The sequence below is a fragment of the Schistocerca serialis genome, chromosome 2 (assembly GCF_023864345.2).
Source record: "Schistocerca serialis cubense isolate TAMUIC-IGC-003099 chromosome 2, iqSchSeri2.2, whole genome shotgun sequence".
In the NCBI taxonomy this organism is placed as follows: domain Eukaryota; kingdom Metazoa; phylum Arthropoda; class Insecta; order Orthoptera; family Acrididae; genus Schistocerca; species Schistocerca serialis.
The window spans coordinates 327030953-327044028 of NC_064639.1; the positions used below are offsets into that span (position 1 = coordinate 327030953).

The 13076-nt window shown below is 43.9% G+C and overlaps 1 protein-coding gene across 1 annotated transcript in view; it reads right to left on the minus strand.

Moving 5' to 3' along the window:
* Positions 1–13076, minus strand: part of LOC126455952 (uncharacterized) — a 312305-nt gene that overhangs the window by 32390 nt on the left and 266839 nt on the right. Inside the window, exons 13-14 of the mRNA XM_050091709.1 lie at positions 9061–9192; positions 4793–4904 (exon numbers count right to left, since the gene is read on the minus strand). Coding sequence (XP_049947666.1) covers positions 4793–4904; positions 9061–9192 — 244 coding nt within the window. The remainder of the gene's footprint in view (positions 1–4792; positions 4905–9060; positions 9193–13076) is intronic.

A 13076-nucleotide genomic window follows, 5' to 3' on the forward strand; every position in this document is an offset into this window, starting at 1 on the left:
TCCCACATACCATTCTTCAGACAAACTGGTTCAAAAATAATAAAGTCGAAAAATAATACAATGACTAAAAAGGCGAAAGAGATGTGTTTTTAAAGTTATTAAACATATGATTTTCATAAATTACATTAACAAATCAATTTAAATTTCTTAATTTTTAATAACATACTGCATAACATAAAAATGGATAATGTCTGTATGTAGGTTCCATATCTCCTCCAAAACCACTAGATCCATTTCAACTGAATGTGGCACACATAAAATTTATTGCCTCGAAACAAGTACTGAAGAGGTGATAACCACCTTACGTTGGGGTGGGAGTGGGCTGGGGGTTGGAGTGGGGGTTAAAATAGGGTGACACATATGGACAGAGAAAGGGGGTCGACGAGGTCATTAGAGAGAGAGGGTAATGGTGGTAAGTTCCTATTGGACCAAACTGCTGAGGTCATCCGTCCCTAGGCTTACACAACATTTAATCTAACGTAAAATAACTTACGCTAAAGACAACACACGCACATACGCCCGAGGGCGGACCCTAAGGACTCTAATGTCCGACGGAGGGGGGGGGGGAGGGGTGAGCCCCACAAACCATGGCAAGGCGCCCCTGACCGCACGGCTATTCCGCGCGGCAGAGAGAGAAGGGGAGGAGGAGATGGACAATGGACAGAGAGAGCGAGGAGGTGCTGGTGGATAGAGAGATGGGGAAAGGGACATGGATAGAGTGAGAAGGAGGAGGAGGAGAGGTATAGAAATGGAGAGATGGGAAGAGGAGACGTAAAGAGAGGGGGGAGAAACAGATGAATAGAGATAGGGAGGAAGAGGAAATGGACAGAGAGAAGCAGGAGGAAGAAACGGACGGCGAGAGGTTAAATTCAATATAGAAGTGACAACATGTTAACCAATGTATGTGTAAATATACTAGTCCACATGCGTAGCTGAATAGTCAACATAGGTTTGATTCCCAATATTGCCAAGGATTTTTCCTTTGTGGGAGGACTGGTACAGGGTGGACTTAGACGCATGATGCAAATTGAGGAGCTACTTGACCGAGTGGTAGCGGTTCAGTGGTCTGGAATGTCTGTAAAACGACTGAGAGAGTGGTGTGCTGACCACATGACCCTCCATACTCGTATAGTCTCACGTCAGACGTAACACATCTTTCATTTCGTGAACAGTTGAAGATGTCAAAACGAAGTGTTGGGTGAGAAAGGAAACATGCTACCCTAAAAATATTAAATCCCCAAGATGATCAAGATCTGAGACTAACTCTAGTGAAAAGGAAAGTCAGGTAAGCTAAAACAATAGCTGAAAAAAATAGGCACTGCTCAAAACAATGAGGGGAACATGACCATAGGCGTCTGCCGTACTCCAATGAACAATAATTGAGGAATGCGCATGTTACCAAATTATATATTTTTCTTTCCCAGATTAATTAGACAACAAAATATCATTACATCCTCGGTCGTTTACATCAAAAGAATTGAAATGTCCGACAGGTGGCGAAAACAAAGTGGAAACAATCATTCATCCCGTCATCCTGGATGCTTTTTATTGTACTTCAAGAGCTTAAGTAACGTGTACGCCCTCCGTGAGCGTTTATCACTGCCTGACACCTACGTCGCATGCTCCGTATTTGTCTATGGAGGTCACCCTGTGGTATACGTTCCCATTCTTCAATGACAGCCCGTGAGGGAGGTGAGCAGTGAGAGGTAAACCATGAAACGAATGTTGATAAAATGCTTTAAAAGTAAAATAAACAACAGAACAATATTACATTCAAAAGACGGAAACTGATATGTAAGAAAAAGACGTGTAAGAAGTATTATTTCGAAAAGAGAAAGAAAGCATATGACGCTCAGAACCCCAGTACGAACAGAGAGTCGATATGGAAAACCAGCGATGGCAAACAAGTGGAAGCAGAAAAACGACAAACAAGCGCTATGCAGCCCGAGAACTGAACATAACAGACGTTATTTACAGTAAGAGGACTTACCATACTATGTAACGAAATGTGACAGTCCTAAATTAATTACGTTCTAAAACATCAAACACATTATGAAAGACATCCAGGGAAACTATGTTATTTAGGATTTTTTGTTCGTTAAGAATATCGTTCTTGTGATTCATATGGTAGTAAATTTCAGTGTCTTCCAAGTAGTCCATATCTGTAACTTTCTCTATTTTGTGCAACGTTGTGAGGTTGTTGACAATGTTAGTGACACGGTGTCCTGAAATTACGTGAGAGCGAAGGTGGATTTCTCTTTCACATTTTTTGTTCCAGTTTAAGTACATTCTTTGAACCTTTTTTTTAAATAAAAAGGAAGATCCAACTGGTGCTGGCATTTTAATCAAAATCAACAATACAATTGCGGAACCTGCATCAATATGTTCCATATGCTAGACAAGAAAGTAATTGGTAATCTTTATGTCAGAAAAGAGTAATATGAGAAGTACCGTTTACACAACACTGTATATTGAGCTCAGTCTTCAGTTTGTATTCTGTGATAGCCTTATACTAAAACAAATTAAATACGTTAAAGGGGTAATGCAGACGGACATAAAAAGGAATACTATTTTTTAATTTTATTATATTTATTTATTGATTTATTTATCCTGGCGAGATCAGGACAATCAGGCCCTCTTTTGGTTCTTATCAGACATTCTAAATATTCTAAATTACGTTCACGTAACGACACAGGTATTGTAAGAAGGGTTCCATTTAATATGGGATACGACACTTAGAAGTAACTCTGACATAAATAGTGAAAATCAGTAGTAACTAGAGTAGGGAAAAAACAGAGCTTATACTCGTATTAGTTCACAAAAGGTAAGAGAATAAAGACGGTCTACAATCAGGTAGTTTTAAACTGAGGTCACTAGCAGCAATGGACGGTTGGGAAAGGGTGGGAAGGATAGAGAAGCGTGATAGCAAGTGGCTGACCGAGAAACGAGAAGAGAAGGCGTAACTGGGTGAAGGTATTTGCTTTACTGTATCAAATAGAGGAATCTGGTCATATGTGTTAATTATTTGGCAAATGTTATGATGTGGACAAAAGGAAGCGCTTCACTTTTACTGATTCAGTAGAACGCTGGGTTGTACACGGTGTATAAGTTAGCCTGTTCTAGAGGTCGGCAGCAGCAACAAGCAAGAAGTTAGCTAACGTTTAGTTTTACGCGGTCATGGTAACATAAAAACCGAACAACAAAAAAAAGGCGATTGATTGTAGTTACTTCTGGAAAACTAACGTAGCTCTACTTTTAGAACGAACAATGAACTTGCCGTATGTCCTTGAACTTGACAGTGTACACTCGTTGCGTACTGATTTGTGAGACGTGGCTGCAGTTGCAGGGGGCACTCACAAGTGCTGTATCCGTATATCGATATTTTTTTCACACATCGATATATCGATATCAAAGTGACAATACCGAGTGCCAATATTTTTATTTTACATTTTTTTTCAAAATTTTCGGAACATATTTGAAGTTATTCTTCTGAAATTGTAGTAGAACATAATATTTCTTTCACTGGTTTCTGTGTCTTACTATTTTTTGAGCTTTCATCACGCCCACTATTTCTCTTTGACTATGTGAAACAAGTCTATGTGGCACAAAAGAAGAAGTCTGATTGCACTGGGGGGGGGGGGGGGGGGGAGCCGGTGGCAATGTGAATGTAATAACAAGATTTCCGATGTGAAGCAATAGCGCATCTGTTGCGTTAAAAAATAATTAAGTACATTGCTATTTCTTCACATCGGAATTCTTCAAAAACAGTTGCTGAAAACTATGAACGAAAATCTAAATGACAAGATTGGTCTTTGTGGTGGGCGGAGACGAGTGAGGAGAAATGCTGACATAATCGGCGCTTGGCGCTACCAACAGAAAATGCAACGTTTAGCTTCAGCACGCAATTTTCACACTACAGCTGCTAGGTCGCCGGCGTTGGCGGAAATGAAGAAACAGAGAAGTCGACAAGAAGTGTTGTCGACAAATCCGATATGTGACGAAACTGTACGACGGACGTATCGGACACCTTTTATTGTTGCACATACATGCAATTACCATTGTTAGCAAAGTGGTTATCGCCAAGCGTGAACGTGCATAGTTTTCCTTTTCCTAAGGGGATAAGCAGGCTACTAGTTTGTTGATGCACAGAATATCTAATAATAAATCAGCACTTAACCCTGTGGTGCATGAATTTCACTGCAGTGGACAACTTTTAATGGTCAATTCTCTGGCATTTTCAATCAATTTATGTTTAAATGTGTGTGAAATCTTATGGGATTTAACTGCTAAGGTCATCAGTCCCTAAATTATCCTAAGGACAAACGCACACACCCATGCCCGAGGGAGGACTCGAACCTCCGCCGGGACCAGCCGCACAGTCCATGACTGCAGCGCCTTAGAGCGCTCGGCTAATCCCGCGCGGCCTTTCAATCAGTCATGAGGTTGAAAATGTATACAGGACACAACACCAGTAGGGAGTGCCCACTGCAGTGAACTGTGTACGTTTGCAGCCTCAGGACTGATTGAAAATGCCAGAGAAACGACCATTAACAGCTGTCCACTGTAGTGGACGCTGTGCGCCACAGGGTTAAACAGCCAGCTCTAAAACCGGCAGTTTATTTACAATGTGAAGCCGATATTTTTATGGACCGGTATGTCGATATTTTTTCCGCCAGTATATCGATACTTTTTCTCCATATATCGGTACCGTAATTGATAGTGACATCTTTTTAAATATCGATATATCGGATTCGCAAAATTTTTAAAAAACATGAACAGTTCTAGTACTCACCCGATCTGTCTGTTCCGCAGAGGAAGCTGAGGCCGCGCTTGAGCTCGAGCACCTTGCTGGTGAGCAGCGCCGGTAGCTCCCGGAGGTCCTGCCGTCCTTCCGGGCACTCGTCCTGATAACAACGAAAACAGTCCTCACTGTAGCACAACGCAGCAAGAACCTCGGAAAAATAAAGTCACGTAATTAATTCTCTGTTATTTTGCAGGTGCATGCTTGCTGTACAGGTACACAATGGAATCCGAGCGCGAAAAGCGCAACAGCACGCTGCTAGAAAAGCCACAACAAAATGGCGTAGCTCGTTGATAAAGGCGTGTATCTCGCGATCATCCGATTTTTTGAGTTTGAAAGGGGAAACGCTGCAATAATCCGTCCTCATCATAAGACATAGTAGCCAAGTGACGCACACACTCTTAGTGTGGTTAATCGAGTATGAATGACAAAACAAGAAGTGGAGCTCAGTTCTAAGAGAAGAATTGGGAATCTCCTGGGAAAGGTGGTCGAAGTGCGGCGAGAGAAAAAAAAGTGAAAATAAGTCGTGGATCAGTTTCAGACTTCTGGCACGACACTTAGGACATGACAGATTACAGCAGTCGCCGCCCGCTTATTTCCGCGACTACTCACACCCCTTTAAAAACCCAAGAAGCTGAGGCAGCAGCGGAAATTTTCGCAGGCAAACCATTAGCCTTCTTTAGCTGCCTGATCTCCATGAGCGAGTGCTGGGTTTATAACTATACTACTGGCCATTAAAATTGCTACACCACGAAGATGACGTGCTACAGACGCGAAATTTAACCAACAGGAAGCAGATGCTGTGATATGCAAATGATTTGCTTTCCAGAGCATTCACACAAGGTTGGCCGCCGGTGGCGACACCTACAACGTGCTGACATGAGGAAAGTTTCCAACCGATTTCTCATACACAAACAGCGGTTGACCGGCGTTGTCTGGCGAAACGTTGTTGTGATGCCTCGTGTAAGGAGGAGAAATGCGTACCATCACGTTTCCGACTTTGATAAAGATCGGATTGTAGCCTATTGCGATTGCTGTTTATCGTATCGCGACATTGCTTCTCGCGTTGGTCGAGATCCAATGACTGTTAGCAGAATATGGAATCGGTGGGTTCAGGAGGGTAATACGGAAAGCCATGCTGGATACCAACGGCCTCGTGTCACTAGCAGTCGAGATGACAGGCATCTCCGCATGGCTTAACGGATCGTGCAGCCACGTCTCGATCCCTGAGTCAACGGATGGGGACGTTTGCAAGACAACAACGATCTGCACGAACAGTTCGACGACGTTTGCAGCATCATGGACTATCAGCTCGGAGACCATGGCTGTGGTTACCCTTGACGCTGCATCACAGACAGGAGCGCCTTCGATGGTGTACTCAACGACGAACCTGGGTGCACGAATGGCAAAACCGTCATTTTTCGGACGAATCCAGGTTCTGTTTACAGCATCACGATGGTCGCATCCGTGTTTGGCGACATCGCGGTGAATGCACATTGGAAGCGTGAATTTGTCATCGCCATACTGGCGTATCACCCGGCGTGATGGTATGGGGTGCCATTGGTTACACGTCTCGGTCACCTCTTGTTCGCATTGACGGCACTTCGAACAGTGGACGTTACATTTCAGATATGTTACGACCCGTGGCTCTACCCGTCATTCGATCCCTGCGAAACCCTACATTTCACAAAGATAATGCACGACCGCATGTTGCAGGTCCTGTACGGGCCTTTCTGGATACATAAAATGTTCGACTGCTGCCCTGGCCACCATATTCTCCAGATCTCTCAGCAACGGGAAACGTATGGTCACTGGTGGCCGAGAAACCGGCTCGTCACAATACGCCAGTCACTATTCTTGATGAACTGTGGTATCGTGTTGAAGCTGCATGGGCAGCTGTACCTGTACACGCCATCCAAGCTCTGTTTGACTCAATGCCCAGGCATATGAAAGCCGTTATTACGGACAGAGGTGGTTGTTCTGGGTACTGATTTCTCAGGATCTATGTATCCAAATTGCGTGAAAATGTAATCACATGTCAGTTCTAGTATAATACACTCATGGAAATTGAAATAAGAACACCGTGAATTCATTGTCCCAGGAAGGGGAAACTTTATTGACACATTCCTGGGGTCAGATACATCACATGATCACGCTGACAGAACCACAGGCACATAGAAACAGGCAACAGAGCTTGCACAATGTCGGCACTAGTACAGTGTATATCCACCTTTCGCAGCAATGCAGGCTGCTATTCTCCCATGGAGATGGTCGTAGAGATGCTGGATGTAGTCCTGTGGAACGGCTTGCCATGCCATTTCCACCTGGCGCCTCAGTTGTACCAGCGTTCGTGCTGGACGTGCAGACCGCGTAAGACGACGCTTCATCCAGTCCCAAACATGCTCAATGGGGGACAGATCCGGAGATCTTGCTGGCCAGGGTAGTTGACTTACACCTTCTAGAGCACGTTGGGTGGCACGGGATACATGCGGACGTGCACTGTCCTGTTGGAACAGCAAGTTCCCTTGCCGGTCTAGGAATGGTAGAACGATGGGTTCGATGACGGTTTGGATGTACCGTGCACTATTCAGTGTCCCCTCGACGATCACCAGTGGTGTACGGCCAGTGTAGGAGATCGCTCCCCACACCATGATGCCGGGTGTTGGCCCTGTGTGCCTCGGTCGTATGCAGTCCTGATTGAGGCGCTCACCTGCACGGCGCCAAACACGCATACGACCATCATTGGCACCAAGGCAGAAGCGACTCTCATCGCTGAAGACGACACGTCTCCATTCGTCCCTCCATTCACGCCTGTCGCGACACCACTGGAGGCGGGCTGCACGATGTTGGGGCGTGAGCGGAAGACGGCCTAATGGTGTGCGGGACCGTAGCCCAGCTTCATGGAGACGGTTGCGAATGGTCCTCGCCGATACCCCAGGAGCAACAGTGTCCCTAATTTGCTGGGAAGTGGCGGTGCGGTTCCCTACGGCACTGCGTAGGATCCTACGGTCTTGGCGTGCATCCGTGCGTCGCTGCGGTCCGGTCCCAGGTCGACGGGCACGTGCACCTTCCGCCGACCACTGGCGACAACATCGATGTACTGTGGAGACCTCACGCCCCACGTGTTGAGCAATTCGGCGGTACGTCCACCCGGCCTCCCGCATGCCCACTATACGCCCTCGCTCAAAGTCCGTCAGCTGCACATACGGTTCACGTCCACGCTGTCGCGGCATGCTACCAGTGTTAAAGACTGCGATGGAGCTCCGTATGCCACGGCAAACTGGCTGACACTGACGGCGGCGGTGCACAAATGCTGCGCAGCTGGCGCCATTCGACGGCCAACACCGCGGTTCCTGGTGTGTCCGCTGTGCCGTGCGTGTGATCATTGCTTGTACAGCCCTCTCGCAGTGTCAGGAGCAAGTATGGTGGGTCTGACACACCGGTGTCAATGTGTTCTTTTTTCCATTTCCAGGAGTGTATATTTGTCCACTGAATACCCGTTTATCATCTGCATTTCTTCTTGGTGTAGCAATTTTAATGGCCGGTGGTGTATGATCCCGAGACAACGGACCAGAGCAAGCAGTGAAAACATGTGGATTCATCTCCTGAAAGAAGCGAGGAGCCACCCAGCATCAGGCAAGGTGACGCTAAGCGTTTTCTGGGATTGACGTGGTGTGGTACTGACAGATTAGGCTCGTAAGGGACTACACGTTACAGGAGCACATTACCGAAATCTGACGACGTAAAAAGGGGCTGTGCAGATGAAGCATCGCGGGAAGCTGTCAACAGGCGTGTTTTCGCTTCAGCTCATTCTCCACGCGATACACTCACATATGTTGCCACTCATATGTTTTATCAAATTTTGTCCCGCGCCCATATTACCATGACACCCAGTTAAGTCTTCGCCTTTCCTCGAATGAGGAAACCATTGCGTGGTAGATACCGATTGAGAACCATGTAAGTTTCGACGTGGAACGTTTGCTGGACAGCCAAAATGGAGACTCCTAGAACCAAGCTCTGTGCCACGCTATCCATTGTTGCCAAAAAGTGTCGCACTGAAGGCTGAATATATAGAGAAGTTGTAACACCGTCACCACGCAGCGTGATATTTTCGAGGCGATTACCTCTGTAATGGCCCCTAGTGTATTCTGGCTGGAGTTTACTTCCGCTGACCGAGGTGGAATGGACGCAAAAAACACAACGACCTAGGAAAATTCACGCCGGTGTTAGTTGGGCGCGGCTTTGGCCACGAAACGAACCTGGAGGGAATCAGCGGAGAGCGAGATGCCGTCCGCGGAGAGCCAGGTGAGGCCGCTGGCGAGCCGGTGTCTGCGCGTCGCTGTGGTCGAGCTGCAGCTCCGCTCCCTCACGGCGGCCGCCAGCTGCTCAGACTGCAACAGGAAACGACGCGCCATGTCAGTCGTGTCGTCAAAGCACAACGTACAATAGGCAAAAATTCCTCTTAGCAACCCCGACCTCGTACTGAGTAAAAGGGGATTACTATAAAAGACGAGCTCCTGTAGCTACACGCTAGATAGCGAAATTAGTAAAATCTTTAAATTCGAATGAACGATTGTCAAAAGTTATCTTTATAAGAAAGATTATTATTAAAAGATTTTTAAAAACATTTGCATGGGACATGATATAACAATAGTACAAAATCAGTTGTTACAAATTACACACGCGCGCGGCTGCTTTTACCTTATACTGCATCACTTTCCACAACTGGCCCCACCGCCCGAGTGCCAGCTACTACTCCTACTACCGAGCGAGGTGGCGCAGTGACTAGCACACTGGACTCGCATTCGGAAGGACGACGGTTCAATCCCGCGTCCGGCCATCCTGATTTAGGTTTTCCGTGATTTCCCTAAATCGCTCCAGGCAAATGCCGGGATGGTTCCTTTAAAAGGGCACGGCAGACTTCCTTCCCCGTCCTTCCCTAATCCGATGAGAACGATGACCTCGCTGTCTGGTCTCCTTCCCCAAAACAACCAACCAACCTACTACTCCTACTGCTGCTGCCGGCAGTGCTCTCTGGTCTGTGATTTTATTGTAGCACACATATCGCAGGCAGCGCGTGAGCATTCCATCGAAGTTACATCTGCTCGAGTGCGCTAGCAATAAATTCCTTATTCATGGACCTCTTACAGCCTGGCAGTGAACAAAAGCAACAAGGTCGGACAAACCTGTCCGATCTCCCACGTGCCGGTTGGCCGCACACAGTTGCGATTCCTGCAATGTTGGAACGTGCGGACACTCTCATCCGAGGTCATCGACGGTTCACAATGAAACACCTCGCTGCTCAATTGGACGTTTCTGTTGGTAGTGCTGAAACACTCTTCCACAGCTTAGGGTACTCAAAGGTGTGTCCCTTTCCTCGCTGCCTAACAGTAAACTTCCATTTGTTTGTCACAACGAAGTAGTACGTCGTTGATAGGGATGTTATTGCTGCTGCAAGACGTTGACTCCAACGTCAGCCAGTAGAGTCGTGCCATGTGGACATAAAGGCCCTCCCAGTGAGATAGCGTAATGACGTCGCACTGAGCAGAGGTTATGCCGAAAACTAGGGTGTTGAAGGCAAAAGAGTGGGGGATAATATAGTGTACTGGAATTCTGAATAAAACCAATTTGCTTTCGGAAAAAAATGCATTGTGTTACTGAACGTCCCTCAAAGAAATAATGTCAAATCCACAACGTAATGGGTAACGCAGTTGTTTCACATTCAGGAAGAGCTCAGTTTAACTCTCCATACTGCCATCCAAATTTAGGTTTTCCATGGCTCACCTGAATCTGCAATTTTGTCATATGATGACATATTGGAGACCGTGGCTGTTTTTGAAGACAAATGTTGATCGTGTTTAACCTAATGAAAACGTCTCTTAACATTAAATTCAACAAAGAGTGTATGTCACTTAAAATAGTCCCAAAATATGTGAAAGTCAAAATTAACTGCAAAACTAAAGCTGCCAGATTTGCTAAGCAAAAATGTGAAAATATATGGTTAAAAACAGAGATTAAAATGCAATACAAGAAAAAAGAACACTTAAACAATGTCATGTACAACTTGCATCTGCAGCTAGGACACAGCCTCTCACCTTTACAATTCTCACACATCCTACAGCACATAGACGATAAAGTAGACAAAGAACAAAAGATAATCCTATCCAAACACAAAAAGGAAATTGAAGCCTTAAAATCTATGAACAATCCAGAGTTTGATAATAACAAACAGCTAAGCCAACACAAATTTTTTGATAGAGTCATTAATACAACTGATATCCAATTTAGCAGCAGTGAACTCACTTTGTTAAATAAAGGTCTGAAACATAATATTGGAACAAATCTCAATAATCACAGTGTTAAAAACCTCATAGCCTGCACAAAACTTGCTTGTGACACAGCAAAACTAGACACATGTGAGAAAAATGCAGTTGCATACAAGACAAATAAACTGATAATGAAACAACTTCAAACAAATAACACCCGCAAAAACACTGAACTTAAAGATTTGAAAAATATTAATAGCAAACTGTCTGAAAGTAAAGCACTCATAGTAAAAGCTGACAAAGGAAATTCTTTAATCATAATGCATGAAAGGGAATATGTAGAGAAAACCTTGCAATTTTTCCATAGCAACAATATTACTGAAATAAAGACGGATCCTACAGTAAAATTCCAAACTAAACTCCGAAAGCTACTACAAAACTGTAACTTTTTACTGAACAAATATGAAATACGTAACTGCATAACAATGAATCCCTCGGCACCAAAACTGCGTGCACAGCCAAAGGTTCATAAAGAAAATTGTCCCATTCGCCCGATTGTTAACTCAAGAAACAGCCCTGCATACTTCATAAGCCGTAAATTAAAAGACCTCATTACCAAATACTATACATTTGAAAATAACTACACCATACATAACACACATGAACTCATAAGCTTAATTAAAGACATCCACATCCCACCAACAGCTAAATTAGCATCACTAGACATAGTCAACCTGTACACGAACATCCCTGTAAAAGAGACTATTAACATTATAAGAAACAATCTGCTTAAATATAAGAAAATTAGTGTTGCAGAGATCTGTGAACTCATAGAAATACTTTCACTTATTCTAGACCATAATTACTTTAGCTTCAACAACAAACTGTACCAACAACATGATGGTTTGGCAATGGGAAGTAGCTTAGCTGGGATATTGGCTGACATTTATATCAACCATATAGAACAAAAATTCTTTTCTGCCAACCAGCACATCTCAAACAAAATAATATACTACAGAAGATATGTTGATGATACAATACTGCTTTTTGATGGTACAAGCAATGAAATAGATACATTAGCAGCAGATCTTAGCAAAATGCACAAAAATATTAAATTCACAGTTGAACATGAAACTAATAAAAGCATTAACTTTCTTGACCTGAAAATTTGCAATACTAACAATAAACATCAATTCAGTATTTACAGAAAACCTACCACCACAGATGTCAGTATTAGCAACTCATCTTGCCACCCCCGCCAACAAAAAATGGCATATTTCAGAACGATGCTACACTGAATTAAAAAAGTACCAATGAGTGACACAGACCAACAAAATGAACTCAATATAATTAAAACAGTTGCTCATAATAATGAATATAAACCCACAATAATAGAAAAACTCCACAACAAAATGCAGACAAAACCCACAGATCCACTTCACAGCAGTCACTTCAAGTCAAATCAGTGTGCCACTGAAGCCAAACCTAAATATACTACTCTCCCATACATAGGCCCACTTTCATACCAAATAGCAAACTTATTCAAAAAGAAGAAAAATATCAGAATCAGCTTTTCCACAAAAAATAAATTACAACAAAAAGTGATACATGATGTAAACACCTCCAAGAGTCCCTACCGTAAATCAGGAATATACAAACTCAAGTGTGAAACATGCCCCAAATTCTACATTGGACAGACAGGCAGAAGTTTTGAAATTAGATATAAAGAACATATTGACGCCCTAAGACTCGGTAACTTGAACAAATCAGCATTTGCAGCCGATATTGCTGAAGAAAACCATTCAGTGGGTAACATTGAGGACAACTTAAAGATTTTACATCTAACAGAAAAAGGGGCCACTATGAATATATTAGAAGAATTAGAAATACACACACACAAAAACAGCACCCCAGACTATATCCTTAACGAACAAACAGAGTTGGTTAACGCCCCTTTCCTGAAAAATTTCCAAAAATTACTTTCCAGCCTCCAAAGCAAAAAAAAAAAA